Source organism: Diceros bicornis, chromosome 16, assembly GCF_020826845.1.
Source record: "Diceros bicornis minor isolate mBicDic1 chromosome 16, mDicBic1.mat.cur, whole genome shotgun sequence".
Lineage (NCBI taxonomy): Eukaryota > Metazoa > Chordata > Mammalia > Perissodactyla > Rhinocerotidae > Diceros > Diceros bicornis.
Window position 1 is genome coordinate 19,212,922 of NC_080755.1, and position 23,121 is coordinate 19,236,042.

Consider the following 23,121-nt stretch of genomic DNA (forward strand, 5'->3'; position numbering starts at 1 on the left):
CATCAGTACTCCCCAGGAACACAAAGCCCCACTTATGTTGTGCTGTTAGGAAATACATTCTTCTGGCACGGATTCCCTTTGCATTGTGTAATACAACCAGAGTGTCTTTCAACTATTTGAGTTCCTAGACTGTATTAAGCCAGTTCAGGGAACTGCTTCCTCTGCAAGATGGCACAGGCCAGGACAGGAAATTGTTGTCAAGAACCTGAAAGAATATTCTGTAGAATTTTAGCCTAAGTTCAAAAAGAATAAAAGACATTGGGAAATATTGTTTTTCAGCTCCTAAGTATTCTTATACAGTACTCTATGTTTGATACTGTCTGTTATGTGTAACACAGGTAGATGCTTAAATGAAAAATAAATATTTATCTTGTCACTGAGCCATTGCTAGATGTTGAGTCCACTTCATAAAAGCTGCTTAAGAACAAAGTGGGTTTTCTCTGCAGTCCATTGACCCAGTGAAAGGGTCATAGTGAGTCATAATTCATGTTTTCATCAAACAAGATGATTTTCTTTTCCATTTCCTTTCTTTGTAGCTCTGTCTTCACTTGTCCCTAATGGCCGTGTGGCCTCTAGAAATGGTACATTCAGGAAACCCTTACTGAGCATTTGCTATTGTGGGAGGGACAGCCAAGTGCTGGGGTTAAAACCATCCGACATAATCGCTACTCTTATGAGGCTTGCTGTCTAGTGGGGAATGTGCATGTGTGCACGTGCGCTCACGCATGCACACACACACGCACATTGGCATGGAGCCCATGTCTGCACTCACTTAACTGCTCGATGGCGGGCGCTGAGTGCCAGCACTGCTCTCAAATGTGGCCGTTGTGTAGGAGCCAAGGATGCAGCCCTCATTCTCCAAGAACAGTAAGGAGGAAACCTAGTACCTTTCACTATCAAACGGGCTGATTCCTCTGCAAATTTGCCTCCACCTCGCAAGGTCCAAAGTCAATTTCTGAAATCTGGGAGCTTCACACATGTGCAAATCTCCATGTCATTTCAAGAATAAACTTTGAAGTTTGAAAAGAAAGCAGCCCAGCTCCTTGCCAGTAAAGCAGTGTGTGTCCAGTTGAGAGGCAGGAGTAGCGGGTGATGTGTTCTGTGGGTGCTGTGGGCCAGAGGGACCTGGAATGACGGCTCCCTTCTCTCCGCCCAGGCCCCTGCCCACTTTCTCTGTGTATTCCCTCCTTTCCTCCCATCCTCTTGCCTTCTACTGTCTCAGTCACCCCTCATCTTCCTCTCTGTTCCCATGGCCCTTTCCCTTTCTCTTCTCATCCTCTTTCTTTGGTTTTCCTTCATTTTATTCCCTGCCACTTGAGTCCATCTTCCCACTTGCTCCCAGAATGATTTATCTGAAACTCACAGCTGACTCGGGGCTCCCTTGAGGCTCACGGCCAGGTGTCCATCCTCCTTGGTGCAGCCTTGGCCCTCTTGATCTGGGCTGCTGCCTCTCCAGCGGCATCCACCCCATCTTGCAGTTCACCTTCCAGAATACCAACGGCTTCACGCTGCCCACACACACTGCTCTGCTCCTGTAAAGTGGTTCCCTGTGCCTAGAATGCCCTTCCCTCGCTTCTCCACCCAGCTAATTCCTCTCCTTCTATCCTCCATGCAGGAGGCGTCATCACTTCCAGAAGCCCTTCCCTGAAGCTCCTCTTGGTCTTAAGGGATGCTGATGTACCTTTGTCATATTTTCCACATTATATTGACTATGTCTATTCACATATATGGTATGTTCTATCTACCCCCCAGTCAGGGTGCTAGTCCATCTTTGCATCCCTAATACCTAGCATAGTTGAGCATTTAGTAAATGCCCAACAGATGTTTGGTGTCAAATGGAGCTAGGAGGGCACGTGCTGTGGGAGTGGATGTGGATTCATTCATTCACTCATTCATGTATTCACAATAAAAGAGGGAAACTTGATAGGCAGATGCCTCAAATTTGCAGGACTGAGCTTCTAGGGTAGATGCTCTCAACTGAGGGTGAGGGATATTTCAGACATTCCTATGGGATTTTGTCAAGCAACACAGGTTCTGACCACCCTTTTCCACAATCCTCTCTCCTCACTCCTGTGGAGGACCAGCATTCAGAGTGTTTTTAGTAGGATCCAGATGGCCTCATCTCAATTCTTGTTTCTCCACGTTCCTGTTTCTCCGATGTTTTCAGCTCAGGGCTAAGTAGGCAAAGGACTAAAATATATCTATCAGGCATGTTCTTCTTTAAAATTGTCCTTTGGAGTTAAAGAAGAAAGGAAACTAAAGTGGAAGAGTAAATAATTAGTTCAAAAGAACTAATGTTTTCTGAGAGACTCAAAGCATCAGAGCAAAGTGAAGGTGAAGGAAGCCGCCAGCACCCTCACCTGACACCCCGAGACCCTCTGTGGATCCTACAGCCTGGATGTGGGTTTGTCCAGACCTGCAGGAGACGCCCACACCGCGGTGACATTTGGGGAAGGAAGGAAGGATTCGGGGCAGGGCTGAACTTTCTGGTGGTGATCAAATGTTAACGTGTGAACAGCATCCTACTGTAAAGACCCACCTAGTTTTCTGAAATACCTAATTAAGCCCTTGTGTTTATAGCATGATTTTACATCTGAAAAAAATATGAAAAGATATTTTAACATCTTAATGGCTGTGTAATTCTCAGTTATTCAGAGGTTGGTGAAGGATGGATCTGTTTAAACTGAACAAACTGATGACACTGATGACTGAGGGACAGTCTTTCCCATCTGAGCACTGCCACACCCACTTATGACATACACACGTATTGTTTTTCCCCACCTGGCTTCAGATGTTATTTAAAAACTCACATCCATTAAAGTTTCCTACTCCAGCACTACCTCTGCATACAGAGGTAACATATATAAGCAAATTTTTAAAATTATACTTCTTCCAGGCTGTATAATTAACGCAAAGTATCTCTGAATTATCAAATGCCCACAGTAAGGGGAGTTTTCCTGGCTCTTTTTGTGCATTTAGATCTTTATTACTAGAGAAAAGCCAAGACAGGTTATACTGGGCTAAAAATTCCACAAAATAAACAAATTCAACACAATCCACTTACTTTGTCGCAATAGCCTGCTCGGTTGCAAAGTTGTATCATCTCAGCACTTTTTGAAGAACAACTTTCATTAGACATTGACTTTGACGTGAAAATAATTGTTTTTACACAAACACAAAGCTTAGATAAAATTAATGCCTTGCTTCTTCAAAACATTGGAATTGAGTACTTTCTTCAGATACGATGCAACTTTTTATTTTTTTAACAAATGCCATGTGTTAAAAACTTATTCCAATTTTATTGCTCTTCAGTATATCATTGTTGAGTGAATTATGAAGTAAAATCAAGTTAATTTTCATAGAAGCAATTCTAAAGGGAAGAGGGTAGGGGTCTACATTTGCCGAGGCCCTATTATACTTTTTAAAGTCCTCCCAGCAACCTTGGAAAGTAGGTATGATTCTAACTGTAGATTTTAAGAAAATTAGAATTGTATATAAATCATACATCAATAAAATTGGTTTATAAAAAACACCGTGGCTCAGAGAGGTGAAGAAACTTGCCCAAGATTCTGCAGCTACAAAAAGTTAGAGTGGGCTTTGAACCCAGCTGGTCTCTCTCCATCTCATCATGCCTTCTGATGGTAAGCACAGAATAGCTGATGGAGGGGCACTTACACCTCTTTTCTAGCACCAACAAGGATTGGATAGATGGGAAAACCATACCGCTAGTGGAACTGATATCACCATACGGAGTCAGAGGACTTCAGTTAATAATTGTGTGGATAATTAAGATGATAATGGTCTTAATAATAATAAATGTAATTGGCTGCTATTAATTGTACTGTTCATCTGTCCCAAGAACTGCCAGCATAACACCGCTGGGGACCACTGCGAGCGCTGCAAGGAGGGTCACTATGGGAACGCCATCCAGGGATCCTGTAGCGTCTGCCCGTGTCCTCATTCGAACAGGTACTGTGGAAGCTTGAAAATAAGCTATAGAGACAGAAAATAGTTTGGGAGTTGCCCAGGTATGGGGTGGGCAGTGGGAGGAAAATGGGAAGTGACTGCTGAAGGGTATGGGATTTCTTTTTGGGGTAATGAAAATGTTCTAAAATTGATCGTGGTAATGGTTGTACAACTCTGTGAATATACTAAAAGCCATTGAATTGTACACTTTAAATGGGTGAATTGTATGGTATGTGAGCTTTAGCTTAATAAAGCAGTTATATTAAAAAAAGAGAATAACAAAGAAAATGCAAAAGAAGAAAAGCAATCTTTCCAAGTTGTACGCTTCTGGGTTTTTCCTTTTCCTCTTTCTGTTCATTCAGTGACTAAACAGTTATTTATTGAGCAACCATTACAGGGCTAGGAGTTGGTCTTCTCTAGATGCTGGAGAAACTGCAGTAAAGAAAACTGGTGAAGACTCTGATGTCATGAGGCTTGACCTGGAGAATGTAGGTGGGGGGAGTTGTCACACTCAATAAAGACATGCACAGATAGGCCCGTCCCCGTGGCTTAGCGGTTAAGTTCGCGTGCTGCGCTGCTGGCGGCCCGGGCCCAGGTTCAGATCCCGGGCACGCACTGCTGCGCCGCTTCTCCGGCCATGCTGAGGCCACGTCCCACATACAGCAACTAGAAGGATGTGCAGCTATGACGTACAACTTTCTACTGGGGCTTTGGGGGGAAAAATAAATAAATAAAATTATAAAAAAAAAAAAAAGACATGCACAGATAAATAAGACATATAATTTCAGATAGAGATGGGTTATGTGATTGATAAAAGGGTTATGCAATTGATATTGAGTGAGTAGATTCTCTAGAGAGGGTGGTAGGAGGGCTTTCTGAAGTAGTTGGGCAGGGACCAATGACTGACGAAGTGGAGTAAGCCATGGCAATATCTTAGTGATGAGAGTCTGAGGTAAAGAAAAAACAGGAGAGATAGCCCCCATGGTGATGTGTTCTTGGACAGTAAGAAGGCAAGACTGGCTGGAGTGTGGTGTGGGACAGAGGGCCAGGGGATGAGGTTGGCGGGGCAGCCAGAGTTCAGATCCCATAGGACATTGCACGCCATAGTAAGGCACTTGGACTTTATCCTCAATGTGATAGAAACCACGGGACAGTTCTGGGCCACAGACTGATGTGATCTGAGTTGTCATTCAGACTCAGTATGGCTGATGGATTATGTACGTAGAAAGCTGCCATTTTCTTTTCATGGTAATCCATGTTCTTTTTGGGCTTGGCACCTTGTCATGTTCTTGCTCATCATGACATGTTCACTATAGATCCAAGCAAAATATAACAAGTAACTAAGTGAAGCAGGAGTTGGTTTGGAAATCAGGAAGATACTGATAAAGTATCAGTAGTGCACAGGCTCTGGAACAAGTGTGGACCACAAGGCTGATTGATATTAGCCGAGTATCAGAGAAATTGGCCAAGTCTTAAAATTACCAGAAGTCACCAGTCCAAATTTGGCTTTTCTGGAGATGCACATTTGAAATGTTCACCCTGCTTTGCTATCTGTGTATTTGATATTCCTTAAACCTGCCCAGTCCTGTGGCTTTATTTGTAAAGAGATCTGTCACTTGACACCAGCCCAGACTTGTTCCAGCAGAAGCTGGGGAGAGTAGAAAGCAGTGAAATTTCCTCTGGGTGCTTGGGAAAAGCTTTTCATCTTTGGTTGCAAAACGTATTATCATTATCAAGGTCAGCTTCCAGCTTCTATGCAGTTGAAGTAACACACAGTTCCTCAGATTTATCAGTAAAACCCAGTTTTAATCTAACTCTCCTTCCAGCAACATTAATACTGCTGACAAATTTCTAACGGTCCCTTTAGAGGTTTAACTCAGTATCCATCTAATAGGCCAAGAGAAGCTTTCCAAATAAGAATTCTCTTACCAGCAAATGATAAATGGAGTTATTTTCCCTCAGATTTATGTCAGTGTAATGTTCAATTGACGGACATAGACATTTCACAAGGCAATAGGGCTTTTTCATGATCTCTTCGTATAATAAAAAAAATTTTTTTAAAGCTTCTCAAATATACACCAGTTTAGAACTAAAAGAAAAGGAATCAAAATTCCACAACTTGTTTTGAAAAAATGTAAAAATCACCACTGACTGTGTCTACAGAAATACCTAGGCGTCAGACATGCTCTGTGACTTAGTCCCTTCTGGGGCTCCGAGGGCCTGGCCCCTTCACCACCTTATCTTCCCAGAAGGCAATGTGCCCAATATAAAAGAGTTAGAATAAACAAGGAGAAAATTTTTTTTAAAGAATCAGAACTCTCTGTTCTTTTTTTCTGCCTGGACTTGTTTTATTCCTTCCTTGTTATTCCTGGAAAAATGCTGTTGTAATCATCTCTTCCAAAGTGAGTTACTTTGCTCTGACTTAAGGGAAGGAATGTTTTTCTTCAAGCCAAAAATAAAACAAAATAAATACCTTCAGTCTTCACCAAAATTTGCCCAATGTCAGCTGAAATAATTCATCATTATCTCTACAAGTCTTGATGGGCAAAATTTTCTTCACACAAAAAGTAGCCAGATCTTTGGCCTCCGTTTTCCTTTAATGCAAGTCAGTTCTTTGTGGGAAAAAAAATAACAAGCATAAAGCCTTTCGATTTATGTTTTTACTGGGGCTTTTTTCTGTCTTTCTTCAAGTTTTGCCACGGGCTGTGTTGTGACTGGAAAAAACGTGAAGTGTTCCTGCAAACCTGGATACACAGGAACACAGTGCGAAAGGTGAGTGGGGCCCTCCCCCACCCCACCCCTTCTCCCACTGTACCCTCCCCCACCCCTCATCCCGCAGGTGGGGTGGGCTCTATGGGCAAGCTGCTGCAGGCACCAGTCTGTGGGTGGGTCTCTGCTGGGTCGTGGCACAGAGCTGGGGGTGGGGCTCTTGGTTTCACTGAGGCTAGAAAAAGGTCTCTTGGGAAAAACAGCTCACTTGATAAATCATTAACTTCCTTCTCTTTCTTGTTTTGTACATGTTTCAGAAATGTGAGAATGAAATCCAATATGTCATAGCCCTGTATACTCCCCAACACACACCTCTATATACCCCTTCCCCCTACACTTATCCCTATATAACCCTACCCCCATTTAAACGCATACGTACATACTTCTACCCTCACGTATATACATCCCTGCCTACCCCCACCCCCTCACACCCATACTTGCCTTACACACACATACAGCTCTACATACTCCTACATACACACTTATTCACAGCCCTAGATATTCCTACACACACACATACCCCTCTCTACATCCCCACGTGATATTATGAACACTTGCAGGATAGTCTGTCTTACTCATTTCTGAATCCCTAGTGCCCAGCATGGTACTGTTCATATAATAGTTGTTTAGTAATGTTTGTGAAACAAAGAATAAATGTTGCAAAGTGGAAAGTATATACTTAGTTATAAAGGGCCACAGAGCCAAGCTTTAGGTTTTCATGAACAAGTTTTCATGATTAGCTACTACACATAGGGCACTGCCAAGTATTGTGAAGACTGTAAAAGATACTTACAGTCTAGCTGGGGAGATAGCACACACCTATTTGGAAAAGTAACAATATAACAAATGAATCATATGGACAACGTATTTTTAAATTTAAAATAACTTTATCATAAAATCAATACATGCTTATTATAAAAATGATGTAATACCGGTGAGCAAAGAACCAGTGAGGCCCACCACACCCCTAAATAGCCCTTTATACTCACATACAGTCCTATTCATAATCGTTTTCCCTACAGAAAACCACTGTTAAAAGCTCGTTGTATATTCAGTTTTTTTAAAATTTCTTTTTTATTGAGGTAACATTGGTTTATAATATTACATAAATTTCAGGTGTACATCATTATATTTCGACTTCTGTATACACTACATCCTGTTCACCACCAAAAGTCTAGTTTCTGTGCATCACCATATGAATGTCCTCCTTTACCCCTTTCGTCCTCCCCTCGCCTCCTTCTGGTAACCACCAGTCTGTTCTCTGTATCTATGTGTTTGTTTGTTTATCTTCCACATATGAGTGAAATCGTACAGTATTTGGCTTTCTCCATCTGACTTATTTTGGTAGAACAATACCCTCAGTCCATCCATGTGGTTGCAAATGGCAAGATTTCATCTTTTCTATGGCTGAATAGTATTCCAGTGTATATACATAACATATCTTCTTTATCCATTTGTCCATCGATGGGCGCTTAGGTTGTTTCCAAGTCTTGGCTATTGTGAATAATGCTGCAATGAACATAAGGGTGCATGTATCTTTTCAAATTAGTGTTTTCATGTTCTTTGGATAAATACCTAGAAGTGAAATAGCTGGATCATATAGTAATTCTATTTTTAATTTTTTGAGGAATCTCCATACTGTTTTCCATAGCGGCTGCACCAGTTTGCATGCCTATCAGCAGTGTATGAGGGTTCCCTTTTCTCCACATCCTCTCCAACACTTGTTATTTTTTGTCTTTTTAATAATAGCCATACTGACTGGTGTGAGGTGATACCTCATTGTGATTTTGATTTGTATTTCCCTAATAATTAGTGATGTTGAATATCTTTTAATCTGCTTGTTGGCCATGTGTATAGCTTCTTTGCAAGAATGTCTGTTCAGATAGTCTGCCCATTTTTTAATCGGGTTGTTTGTTTTTTTGTTGTATGAGTTCTTTATATATTTTGGGTGTTGACCCCTTACCGGATATATGATCTGCAAATATCTTCTCCCAATCAGTGGGTTGTCTTTTCGTTTTGTTGATGGTTTCCTTCACCGTGCAGATGCTTTTTAGTTTGATGTAGTCCCATTTGTTTATTTTTTCTTTTGTTTCCCTTACCTGAGAAGACATATCCAAAAAATATACTGCCAAGACTGATGTCAAAAAGCATACTGCCTATGTATTCTTCTACGAATTTTATGGTTTTAGATGTTATATTCAAGTCTTTAATCCATTTTGAGTTAATTTTTCTGTATGGTGTCAGATCTATGTGTGTGTTCAGTGTATGGTCTACTTTCATTCTTTTGCATGTGGCTGTCCAGTTTTCCCAGCACAATTTACTGAAGAGACTTTCATTTCTCCATTGTATGTTCTTGGCTCCTTTGTCAAAAATTGGCTGTCCATAAATGCGTGGGTTTATTTCTGGGCTCTCAATTCTGTTCCATTGATCTGTCTGTGTTTTTCTGCCAGTGCCATGCTGTTTCGATTACTATAGCTTTGTAATATACTTTGAAATCAGAGAGTGTGATACCTCCAGCTTTGTTCTTTTTTCTTAGGATTGCTTTGGCTATTTGGGGTCTTTTGTTGTTCCCTATAAATTTTTAGATATAAATTTTAGGATTCTTTGTTCTATTTCATGAAAAATGTTGGGATTTTGATACGGATTGCACTGAATCTATAGATTGCTTTAGGTAATATGGATATTTTAACTATGTTAATTCTTCCAATCCATGAGCATGGAATATCTTTCCATTTCTTTGTGTCTTCTTGGATTTCTTTCAACATTGTCTTATGGTTTTCAGGGTACAAGTCTTTCACCTCCATGGTTAAATTTATTCCTAGGTATTTTATTCTTTTTGTTGCATTTGTAAATAGGATTGTATTCTTGATTTCTCTTTCTGCTAGTTCATTGTTAGTGTATAGAAACGCAGCTGAATTTTATATGTTGATTTTGTACCGTGCAACTTTTCTGTATTCGTTTATTATTTCTAATAATTTTTTGGTGGATTCTTTAGGGTTTTCTATATATAAAATCATGTCATCTACAAATAGTGGCAGTTTCACTTCTTCCTTTCCAATTTAGATTCCTTTTATTTCTCTTTCTTGCCTAGTTGCTCTGACTAGGATTTCCAATACTGTGTTGAATAAGAGTGGCAAGAGTGGGCATCCTTGTCTTGTTCCTGTTCTTAGAGGGATAGCTTTCAGTTTTTCACCATTGAGGATGATATTAGCTGTGGGTTTGTCTTATATGGCCTTTATTATATTGAGGTACTTTCTTTCTAAACCCATTTTGAGAATTTTTATCATAAATGGTTCCTTAATCTTGTAAAATGCTTTCTCTACATCTTCTGAGATGATCATGTGATTTTTTGTTCTTCATTTTGTTAATGTTGTGTATCACATTGATTGATTTCCAGATGTTGAACCTTCCTTGCAATCCTGTAATAAATCCCACTTGATTGTGGTATATGATCCTTTTAATGTATTGTTGTATTCAATTTGCTAGTATTTTGTTGAGGATTTTTGCATCCATATTCATCAGCAATATTGCTCTGTAATTTTTTTTGCGTGTGTTATCCTTGTCTGGTTTTGGTATCAGTGTGATGTTGGCCTCTTTAATTTTTTTGAAGAGTTTGAGGATAGGTATTAAATCTTCTTTGAATATTTGATAGAATTCACCAGAGGGAGCTGGGTTTGTGGGATGCTGCCTCTGCTGTTGCCCATTGCCTTGTGCCTGCAGATGCCACTGTGGTTGGGATATTGGAGGCACGTGCACACCTCTGCTGCTGATACCATGCTCTGAGTAGCAGCTAGGTAGCGGCAAAATCGTGGGATCTTGCCTCTGCCGCTGCTCCATTCCCTGTGGCCACAGGTGCCTCAGTGACTGGCTGGCTGGAGCTGCAGGCACACCTCCACTGCTGCCCACTGAGTTCTTTGGGCCTGAGGGCAGCTGGCTCAGCTACCACAGCCGGTAGTCCAGGGTCCTGGGTCCTGCCCCTGCTGTTCCCTTGTTTTGCTTCCCCTATATGCTCCAATCCACCCACCTTCATATGTACTGATGTATGGACCTCTCCAGCATCCTAGTGTTTTGGGTATTGTAGCCTTTGTTGGGTTATGGATGTTTTACTCCCTGTAGGTTGAAGGGGAAAGATAAAGGGATCCTCTAAGGCTGCCATGATCATGATGTCTCAAAATTGTTGTATATTCTTACAGATCATTTCTATATACACAGACTTTGCCTTAAAAACAAAGTAGATTCCTATTTTACTTTCTGTTTTGACTTGGTTTATCATCTAATAGTGTGTTAGTTTCTTTCCATATCGGTAATATTCTTTGATAACATCATGTCAGGACCAGGAAGATCCACTGAAGTTCCCTAATTCCCTGCTATTGGTCTTTGAGATAATTTTACTGTTTTCCATTCAAAGTAGCACTAAACGGCCCAGTGGTGTAGTGGTTAAGTTCGCGCACTCCGCTTCAGCAGCCCTGGGTTCGCAAGTTCAATCCCGGGTGCGGACCTATGCACCGCTTGTCAAGCTGTGCTGTGGTGGCGTCCCATATACAAAATAGAGGAAGATGGGCACAGATGTTAGCTCAGGGCTAATCTTCCTCAGCAAAAAGAGAAAGATTGGCAATGGATGTTAGCTCAGGGCTGATCTTCTTACCAAAGGAAAAAAAAGAACAAAGTGGTGTTAAAAGTAAATCCTTTTAGCTAAATATTTGTGTACATAAATCCTCAAGGTAGAAGTGGATCCCTTGGGTCAAAGGATAGGTAATTTTTCAGACTTTTGATATATTTTGCAAAGTTGTCCTCCAGAAAAGTTGTATCATTTACATTCCTACTAGCAGCAAAAGAGCAACTGCCTGCCATCAGTGGATGCTAAAAATGACCAATTTTTAAAATATTTGCCAATTTGATAGGGAAACATTGTATGTCATTTTAATTTACATTTCTTTCTTTAATAATCAGATTGGATTTTTTTTATGTGCTTACTGACCATTTTTAAATCTTATTTTTTGAGTTGCTTTCCAGATCTTTTACCCATTTTTTCTAGTGGAATGTTCTTTCATTTTTTTCATTGGTTTGTATAAATTCTTTTAGAGGAAATTAACCCTTCATGCTATATGTTGCCAATATTCTTCTGTTTGTTTTTTGTTTGTATGTTTCTTGGTTTTGTTTTTGTCTATTCTAGATATACGACAGTTAAATTTTACTATATTTATGTCTATTGTTTTATCCTTTAGAGTTTCAGCCATTAGTATCATGCTTAGCGGTTATATAAATGTCTATGCATATTTTCTTTTAGTACTTTTATCGTTTTATTTATTATATTCAAATCTTCATATTTGTTAATATTTGGAACCTAGGCTTTTGGTGGTGTTGCATCTCATATGGCAGATGGATTTAGGATCAACATGTAAGACAAAAATTGACCAGAGTTCAAATAACCTTAACTCTCCCAATATCCCATCTCTCAGTAATTCAAGGACCATGTTGCATGAAACATGCATAATATTTGGTTATACCCCAGAACCACACTCAATAGGGTAAGATATTCACACTAGGAAAGGCACAAGGAAACTAAACCAACTGGGTGAATAGCGGATTCACATCTCTCATGTCATGCTCACTGCCGGATGTGTGCTCACTGAGTGAATGGGGACAACACTCCAGCTTTTCCCTCTTACTCTCATGCTCTCACACCCTCACGCTCTCTCTTTGGCAAGTACATTTAGTTGAATTCACTAAAGCTAAATGTGTATATACAAAATTCCTATATAAACTTGGATTTGTTTCTGTATTTTTATTTGGTTCTTGTGCCGTTATCAATTCCATATCATTCCTGAAAGTGTAAAATACCTTTGAATATTTGGTTGAGCAAGGCTCCCCTCATAACCTTTATTTCAAATTTTTTCTTGGATCATTCTGGTATATTATTTTTCTGGATAAACTATAGAAGAGTTTTACCCAATTTCAAAAAAGGAGAAAATTAATTCAACTGGATTTCATAGTAAGGCAGGGCCACTCTACACTAGGGTTATCTGAAACGTTTTACAGACAAGGTGGGACTTGGGTAGGTTGAAGTGTTGACTGGAACCCGGTGGAGCTGGAAGGTGGAAATAGAAGTCGGCTCAGGTCTGGGAAGTAATGCAAGAAAGCTCCAGGGCCCAGAGGATACCTGCCCTGGGTAGAAGGGAGGACTGCCTTATTATGTGGAACACTGAGCATCGGCTAAGGCTATGGGCACTGACCTGTGGTAAAAAGGAACAATGCGAGGTTCTTCTATTTTTCTACTTCAGCAAGAGGAACATTGCCCACACTTGCCTCACATCTGTTGTTCATTCTTTCTTTCAATGACAGTTGCATGGAGATCCTTGTATATGCCCGGCACTGTGCTAAGCATTAGAGATACATCAGCAACTAGAACACAGACTGCCCTCAAGGGTTTTACAGTCTAGTGGTGGACAGACATACAAATGAGCTGTTAAAACAGTGAGAGAGAACAGAACTGGGCTAAGTCAGGCTGCAGTAGGAAGGGCATCCAACCAGCCTTCAGGGTGAGGGATGGAAGCAGCAGCTATACTGAGATAGGAAGGCTGGGTGGGATGGGGAGTGGGGGTTGGGAAGGTCTTCCAGGCTGTGATTTAAAAGCTATGGGACTCCGACCTGGGAGAGGCTTCCTAATGTAATCCTCTGTAGGGTTCTTCACAAACAATGAAGTGGAAAACAGCAACAGGCTGGATGAGACATCCATTTGGCAGGCAGCTGATTTGAAAAGAGAAATTCTTAATTAACAGTCCTTCCTTCAGCTTATGTTTGTTACATTTGCTGTCTCAAGAAGGCAAGCTATTGTTTCTTAAATATTTTTTTTAAAAACTTGTTCACAGGTAAATGCCATTTCGATGTCAAAATTTTTCATTTGTTAAACATTTACTGAGCACCCACTCTGTGCCAGGCGTCGTTCCCTGCACTGTCGTTAACTATGCAGTGATAAATACAAGGACAGCGTAGAGGGAAAGGTAAGAATAGATGCAGGTGGGGCCGGCCCGGTGGCACAAGCAAAGTGCGCGCGCTCTGCTGCATTGCCCCGGGGTTTGCTGGTTCGGATCCCGGGCGCACACCGACACCCCGCTTGTCGGGCCATGTTGTGGCGGCATCCCGTATAAAGTGGAGGAAGATGGGCATGGATGTTAGCCCAGGACCAGTCTTCCTCAGCAAAAAGAGGAGGATTGGCAGATGTTAGCTCAGGGCTGATCTTCCTCACAAAAAACAAAAAGAGGAAGAATAGATGCAGGAGGTAGTTGGGCAGAGCAGGGAGCAGCCAAGCTCAGGGAGCAGGTGAGACAGGCTTCCGAGCTCACACCTTGCTCTGGGGCACATTTTTCCCTCAGCCACTCAGAGTCACAGATGACAAACGTGTTCTCTGCTCTCTCTCTGTTGTACCAACGTCACTATGAAATGAGGAAGTTTTACTTTAGTCCATTGTGTTTAGCCACTACCATAAAATGAGAATAAGAGAACCAGTTATTTCCTGTAATTGGTAACTAATGCTTTGCAAGAGTAAGGAAGAAGAGGAATCAAACTTCCTGAATAGTTATGCAACTTTAATATAAGATATTTTGTTATTGTGTATCTTTTGCATGGAAGGTTTAGATATAGGTGAGACATTGAAAAATAAAGTATTTTAAACATCTTTTGCATAGCATGGTTTGTTAGGTAGAATACTGGTCACCTAAAGTAAAGCCCTGTTATTAGTAGATTACCGACCTACATAAGCCACCTCAGCTTAGTTACTTTCTTGATAATTAGGGAATACATGGGTTTTCTGCTTCCTGTCTACTTTCTGAAATGAAATAATTCCAAATGATACCAATTATACATACATACATATATATATATGAATATGTCATCACGTCTTAAAATGGTAGCTATCTTTTATTCTATTATGTGCAGGCATTGTAGTAGATTCTTTACTACATTATCTTTTATCTCATGTACATCGACCAAAATAGATATTGTTGGTACAATTATTTATTCATTCAACGTGCACTTATCTGGCGCCTAATATGGGCTCAGGCACTGTCCCAGGTGCTAGGGATATATCAGTGAGCAGAACAGCCAAAAAATTCACTCCCTCATGGAGCTTACAAAGATGCAGATGGGCCGGCCCAGTGGCGCAAGTGGTTAAGTGCACGCGCTCCGCTGCGGCGGCCTGAGTTTCACCAGTTCGGATCCCGGGCGTGCACCGACGCACTGCTTGGCAAGCCATGCTGTGGCGGCATCCCATATAAAGTGGAGGAAGATGGGCACAGATGTTAGGCCAGGGCCAGTCTTCCTCAGCAAAAAAAGAGGAGGATTGGCAGATGTTAGCACAGGGCTGATCTTCTTCACACACACACACACACACGCAAAAGATGCAGAAACAGAAGCTTGAAGTGTTAAGATAACAGCCTAAGATTACATAGTATGTGGTAGAAACGGGTCCAGCCAGATCTTCTTGATTCAAAACCTGTAACATTTGTGCTATATCACGAGCTTATCCATTGGAAAAGCATGTTTATTTTTTTATTTATTTATTTTTTTGCGAGGTAGATCGGCCCTGAGCTAACATCCATGCTAATCCTCCTCTCTTTTTGCTGAGGAAGACCGGCTCTGAGCTAACGTCACTTGCCAATCCTCCTCCTTCCCCCCCCCGCCCCAAAGCCCCAGTAGATAGTTGTATGTCATAGTTGCACGTCCTTCTAGCTGCTGCATGTGGGATGCGGCCTCAGCATGGCCGAGAAGCGGTGCGTCGGTGCACGCCCCGGGATCCGAACCCAGACCGCCAGCAGCGGAGCGCGCGCACTTAACCGCTAAGCCACCAGGCAGGCCCTGGAAAAGCATGTTTAAATCGCCTAATAGTTCTTTGATGCAAAGCTTAAATTTGGGGAAAAGAGTCAAATACCCTATTTCCTTGATTCTATCAATTCCATTGATGATTATACACCACACATATTTAATGACAATTTGTGGGAGAAAGAGTGGGAGTGCAACTTTGCTAATGGATGGAAATATTTTAATTTACATTAAAATTCCAGAAACGTTAACATTTGTTTGCTTTAGTTTTTAAAAAACAGAAACTCAGAATCAAGGAAATATGATCTTTTAACTTGTAAATAAGGAACTGATTTTTCATCACGAAATTATCTAGAATAATAAAGGCTCTAGGCCAAGCTTGGCAGCTGTAACTGCTCTCAGTTCTTTAAGCCAGTTATATACATCACTGCAGCAAGCAGTGCAGATACATGTAAATATGAATTATGCAGACTTGAAATAGCACAATAGGAAATAGTAATAAAATCCCCCTTTATGCAAAAATTTGAAATTATATGAATTTTACTTTAAATTATTTCTTTGAGGCAATTAGTCATAAATTAATCAATATTTAATTGTGTGATATTTTCAGGAACATAACTCTTGCATAAAATTCAGTCACCCTGGATTTTCAGTCAAACCACTGGCTCCGGTGTGTGTTTTGTTCATCTGCATTCAGCTATAGGGATAACTGAGGATTCTGTTGTCCTGGGTGTCAGGGAGGAAGGGAACAATCTCTGCCTGCCCCCCACTCTCACCGTTCTCATTCAAGTCATAAATATCTCTATACTGAGACACATTCGTTCTTGCAAATCTATGGCAGCCCTTCCTCCCATAGGGTTACACTATCCCAAACAGGGAGCTAGAGGTTGAGAAAATTAAGTAGAATAAATGATGAGTTCTTTGGATGTTTCTCCTCTTTTTCTGTATTGTGTGTAGGTGTGCACCAGGATATTTCGGGAACCCCCAGAAATTTGGAGGTAGCTGCCAGCCATGCAGTTGTAACAACAATGGCCAGTTGGGCAGTTGTGACCCGGTGACTGGAGGTAAGATTGACTCACACCTCTGTTAACCTGCATTTATCAAACTAGTATAAAATAACAGGTGAAGAACCCAAGCAAACATATTTCAGGAGGCATAATACACAATTCCAGCTAACAAATTGTCCCCCTGTTTTGACAACCTTGGGAATGCTTAGGTAGTATTTACAACTTTGGTGAATAACTTACTTCACATAGGTTTTTTTTTTTAAGTAAGTTGTTTTTAAAACTTAACTAATTATAGCCAAAACAACCTCAGACCCTATTTTGGTGATTTTGCTAAGATCTCCCTTTGACATTATAAGCTCTCACATTAGCTTTCTTCATGTGTGTATCTGAAGAAGTTAGAATACTCTTTCTGTAATAGCAATAAATGTTCTAGGATATGGGTGGTGTAATTGAGATGGATTTTACATACCAAGGAAAAGACCATAGCTGGGAGTTAGTATGGGTTCATTAGGAACAACTTAGAAGAAAAAGGAGGGCTATCCTCTTCCTTCTTTGACAGAGAATATAACGTAATTTATCAAGAAAATGCCATTAATATAATGTAATGCCAAATCCTTAGATAAAATCTCTCATCTTATAGTTATGGACAAGATGAAGAACTAAACCTTGGATGTGTGGATTAGATCTGGTCAAGTGACTGTTTCCGAAGGAATGCAGAGCAAGTGGATTATTATCAGTCTAGAACAGTGTCTCAATTGTCATGCCTTGGGGCTCCTTCTTGGCTCCATCTTGTTCAACATTGTTGACTTGAATGGAAATATAAAAGACATGCTCACCCCGTTATCAGATGACACAAACTTGGGAGAGTTAGCAGATGTCTCCTGTGACACATTTAGAATACAGAAGGTCCTCAAGAGCCTGGACTGATGGGTCAATTCTAGCCCATCTAGATAAGTTTTGCTGTCACTGGAGGTCTTCAAGGAAAAGTTTCAACATCACACACAGTGTATTAATGAGATTAATGTCTTTTCAACTGTCTCTTTCCCCTACTCTAATAACAAAAATAAGCAACCTGAAATGAGGATGGTGTCTATTTGTTTTAAAAATGGAAGAAAATGCTCACACATGAGACTTGTTTGTTCCTATGAGCCCTTTTTCCTCATTTTCATTCTTTCTTTTTCTTTAGTCAATAATGTACAGATTCTTTAGTGGTTAAAACTCAACCTTGTTGAGAAAATTGCACTGATAAGTCAATTGTCCACATAAGCCAAGATCCCCATAGACTGTTCTAGGTGCCGTGGCAGATTGTGAGGGATATAAAACCATGTTTTCTGGCCATAAGGCATTTACGATCTAATTGAGAAAATGAAAGTGATACAACTATATATACATATAAGAATGAGTAAAAGATTTTTAAAAAAGGATGAGTAAGAGCAACCTATGATTATATATAATAAAGTATATACAAATATTTAGAAAGGAGACATTGTCTTTAAGTGGTAGGATCAAGAGTGATGTTTTTATCTTCTTTTTCTTATTTTCGCAAAATTTCCATAGTGAACGTATATTATTTTTTTATAATTAAAAGTAAATGTGGTTTAAAGTATATGTATATGCACACAAAGTGTGGAATATTGCTTGCTACTGAGAAGAACAACCATGAAAGCCTCCTTATAGCATGCCCAGGGAAATTTCAAGCTTTGAGTTTTCATGGGGTGAAGTTAGATTATTTTTCTCAGGGAAGTGAGAGGGCATTTCAATGTAAGAATGCATGGGATGGGGAAAAGAGTAGAAGTGGAAGGAGTAAAGAATGTCCAAGGATGACATTTAGGCTTTCCTGACTGTAGCTGAGAACCTCAAAATTCAGTTGATATGTGAGGTAGTTGGAGGTATGGGCCCACTAACATTGTGTGCATGTCTCTCTCTCACAACATCTGTCCCACTGTCGGGTAATTTGTCTGCCTCCCCCATGGGACCATTAACCACAGAATGGCAGAGATTTTTGTCGTGATATTTTTATACTTCCTGCACCTAGCATAGGGCCATGGCACACAATGGATGCTCGAAGGCATTCAATGAATGTTTATTGAATGTTCTTGAATGACATTCCAAGAGACATCAACAGTTGTGTAGGAGGCTCTCAAATGAGGAAAATTTTAACACTAACAATTAGGAGTTTTAATTTGATAAGGTTGCCATGACCCCTTATAGAGAAGAAACCGAGTATATAATCAGAGAGGCCATAAGAGAAGTTCCTGCAGTAGGATGGGGGGGGGATGAGGAAGTTCCGTAAGCAATGGCCCAGGTGAGGGAGGGAAAAGGGAAGAGCCAGCGATCCTGGATAGTTGGGTCACAAAAATCTTTCAAAACTAGCTTTTCTAAAAGCCAAGTTAAAGAGCAGATGAAGAGTAAGTTTAATAACCATATCTTCTTTGGTTATTCCTCATTTCAGACTGCATAAACCAAGAACCCAAAGATGGCAGCCCTGGAGAAGAATGTGATGGTGAGATAAGAAAGTGCCCCCTCCTTCCCAAGTTGTGAGGTTTAGTTTAAAATATGTGAGCCCCATGCTGGGACATGCAGTTTCTAGTCTGGGAAAGTTATGGTGGGAAGAGATGGAGGGCGACCACTTAGGGTCAAATCCAGCCTCTGTCAATTAATAGGTGTATGACCTTGTGCAAGTGACCTTACTTCTTCAAGCCTCAGTTTCGTCATCTATAAAATGGATGTAATAACTATACCAACCTCATAGGGTTGTTGGAAAAATTCTTGTAAGCCTCTTACCACAATGCCTGGTAAATAGCAAGCACTCAGTAAATAAAAGCCATTTGTTACTACTTTTCCCACATACAAGATAAGCAACAAGTTGCATAGAATCACTATTTTTGCTATTTTGTTGAGATGTAATTGACATACAACGTTGTATCATTTTGAGGTGTACAACATTATGATTTGATATATGTATATATTTCAAAATGGTTATCATAATTAGTTTAGTTAACATCCATCATCTCACATAGTTACAAATTTTTTTTCTTGTGATGAGAACTTTTAAGATTTACTCTCTTAGCAACTTTCAAATGTACAATACAGTGTTGTTAACTATAGTCACCATGCTGTACAGTATATCGCGAGAACTTATTTGTCTTATAACTGGAAGTTTGTACCTTTTGGCCCCCTTCACTCATTTCCCCCACTCCACCCTTTCCTTTTAAAATGCTCCCTGTTTAGATATCTTCCTTTTTCAGAATCTGCATCCCTCCCGGAGAAGTCCAGGAAGGAGATTAATGCCTGTGATGATCTATGTACATGTTAACTGGGCTGCACAGCCCTGTGCTCTGTTTGCATTCCTGTGGCTCCAGCCCACAGCACATTTGCCTTTGATTGTGGCCCCTACAGATTGTGACAGCTGTGTGATGACTCTCCTGAATGACCTGGCCACCATGGAGGACGAGGTCCGCCTGGTCAAATCTCAGCTGCAGGGCCTGATTGTCAGCGCGGGCACTCTGGAGCAGATGAGGCACTTGGAAGCCCAGACCAAGGACCTGAGGGTAAATACCCTGGGGATCCAGCACGATGGCTGGCCCAGAGTAGAGCCTTGGTGACTAGATGCTACATAAATGAATACTCCTCAAGCAGGAAAGGGAGAGGTTGACTCCATTTACGGCTCGAGGGGGCCTTTCCTCTGTTCTCTGATCTAAATGAAGGTTACATTTGTACTGGTGGAAAGTACAAGTGAACACACGAAAGTAACACTTCTAAGTGAACATTTTTTACCTACTGAATGTTTCTGGGCTAATTTTTCTTATGGAGCCTTCAGAAGACTCAAACACAGATTTAGGTAAAATTGGTGTTGATTCTTCTTTAAATGTTTGATGGAATTTTCCAGTGAAGCCATATGGGCCTGGGGTTTTCTTATTGGAAGTTTTGGGTTTTTTTTAATAAACCATAAATTCAATTTTTAAAAAATAGATATGGGACTATTCAGATTATCTATTTCTTCTTGAGTGATATTTGGTCATTTGTGCCTTTCAAATAATTTTTCCGTTTCATCTAAATTATGAAATGTATTGCCATAAAATCATTCACAATTTTCCCTTATTATCCTTTTAATATCTGTAAAACCTATAGTGATGCCCTTTCATTCTGATATTGGCAATTTGTGTCCTATTTCTTTTTATCTTGATTATTCTGACTATAGGTTTATTAATTTTATTTATCTTTTTATTTCATTGCTTTTCTCCATCATTTTTCTGTTTTCAGTTTCATTGATTTCTATTCTTATCCATATATTTTCTTGCATCTGCTTGCTTTGGGTTTAATTTGCTGTTCATTTTCTAGTTTCTTAAGATGAAAGCTTATTTTACTGATTCAAAACTTTTCTTGTTTCTCATATAAAGATTCAATGGTATAAATTCCCCCCTAAGCAGTACTTTTAGCTGTATCCCACACATTTTGAAATGTGCGTTCATTTTCATTCACTTCCAAAGATTTTCTAATTTCCCTTGTGACATGTCTTTGACCCCTGAGTTACTTAGAAGTGTGTTGTTTAATTTCCAAATTGAGAATTTTCCAGATAATTTTCTGTTATTGATTTCTAATTTAATTCTGTTGTGGTGGTCAAAGAACATACTTTACATGACTCCAGTTCTTTTAAATGTATTGAGGTTTGTTTCATAGCTCAGAATATGGTCCTTCTGGGAGAATATTCTATGTGTGCTTGGAAACAAGGTGGCTGAGAGGGTATCCTGAGAAATAATAGGGCCTACAGTGTCCCACAGGGCCAGAGTCAGGCTCCCTGGGGGACACTGGGGACTCTTCTGCCCGTGAATGAAGGCTGGAAAAAGCACCCTTGAAACTGCCCAGTGCTCGTTGTTGGGGCATGGCTATGCGATAACCTAGGAAAGCTACAACCTTATAGCCAGAACAAGATTCAAAAACCAACATCTGTCCTGGAAAGTGACAACCTCACCATCACCATGGTGTACAAGTCCTCAGCTGCCAATATAAGGACTGGTCCTGCACTGGGGGGTCTGGGGTGGCGGTGGTGATAACCATAAGATCCCTGGACGGGGTACAGAGAGAGTGCTCCCGCTGAAAATGAGCCTGAAAAAATTGTTATAGACAAATAGGAATACGAAAGACAACCAATGAAGCAACCGTGAAGATATGAGTTCCCTTCAGATAAAAAGAAAAGAATAGGACTATCTGAAAATTGCTTTGAAGAATAACATCCAATAGAAGGAACAAGAATTTAGGAAATTTTAAAAAACACAAAAAACCAAACAAGAAGAGGTAGATATGAAAAGATTCAATTAAAAAACATGGAAATGAAAAAAATGTACTCATTGAGGTAAAGAAATGCAGTAGATGAGATAAACCCTAAACTAGACATAGTGAAAGAGGCTTTGGGGAAAGTTTAATAAGCACTTTTGGAATGAGGGCTGATTCTAAACCCGTCAATGGCTATAGCTGAGTATTTATAGCAAAAAATAATGCTAGAAAAATGGCTCTTTTCCATCTCATCAGGATAATTTTAGTCCATGGTTTACAGGCTTAATATAGAGGGAAGAAGAAAAGAAGCCTTTATGTTTTGAGAGAAAGAGAAGCCACTCAAGTCACTGTGATATCATCAGTACAACCCTGTACTTCTCCAGCAAAGGGAAGGACCAACATTTCAGTAGCCATCCTATGTGCCAGGCTCAGTGCTAAGTGCTTTACTTAAGTCTCATGACATCCTATGAGGAAAATGGTGTTGTTTTCATTTAACAGGCATGCAAAAGCTAAGTGACTTGCCTAAAATCACACAGCTAGTATGTGGTGGCTCTAGAATTTGAACCAAGATTAATTTCTAAAGGCCATGCTTTACCCACTACACTTCTTATCCAGATGTACTATGAACATTCTACAGAAAGGTGTGCCTGTTTTCCTATAGTAAAATTAAAATAGAACCATTTTCTTGCAACATCACACAAATGCTGTGAAAATTCAGTAGGAGTCATATGAAAAGGGAACTAACATTTTTGAATGCTTATGTGTACATGACATTTTATAATATATTAGCCTACTTATCACCAAAAACAACCCAGCAGCTGAATATTATAATCCCCAATTTACTGATGAAAAAAATAAGGCTCAGTGAGGTGTGTCTGCCAAGTGGTGGACCTAGGGTTTGAGCCTGAGCTGTAAACCTATGTTCTTTTACCCAACACAGGCTCTCACATACAAATGGAGGTAATAGTATTGCTTTTTTTTGTAAATTTTTTCAAGATATTAACAAAGTTTTTCCAAAGATTTGAAAATAATCACTGCTCTAGATATTATGTGCAACAATGTCACCCTTTAAATGTAGTGAGGCAGTTTAGTACCAAGGAAAGGACAGGGAACCTGGACTTTGGTCCTGAAGCAATCACTGATCAGCTATACAGCCATAGCTAGGACAAGTCACCCAGCTTCTTTGGGCTGCCATTCTTTCATTTGTAATATGAGTATCTTCAATTAAATGAACTCTGAGTTCCCCTCCTGCTCTAAAATGCTTTGAATCTAACGGTTCCTTCAATAA

The 23,121-nt window shown here is 40.1% G+C and overlaps 1 protein-coding gene across 2 annotated transcripts in view; it reads left to right on the top strand.

Moving 5' to 3' along the window:
- Window positions 1-23,121, top strand: part of LAMA3 (laminin subunit alpha 3) — a 242,944-nt gene that overhangs the window by 171,626 nt on the left and 48,197 nt on the right. For both annotated transcript variants that reach the window (XM_058556902.1, XM_058556901.1), the window contains 5 exons: window positions 3,860-3,969; window positions 6,658-6,738; window positions 16,510-16,616; window positions 19,012-19,062; window positions 19,959-20,110. In XM_058556902.1, the coding sequence (XP_058412885.1) occupies window positions 3,860-3,969; window positions 6,658-6,738; window positions 16,510-16,616; window positions 19,012-19,062; window positions 19,959-20,110 (501 nt within the window). The remainder of the gene's footprint in view (window positions 1-3,859; window positions 3,970-6,657; window positions 6,739-16,509; window positions 16,617-19,011; window positions 19,063-19,958; window positions 20,111-23,121) is intronic.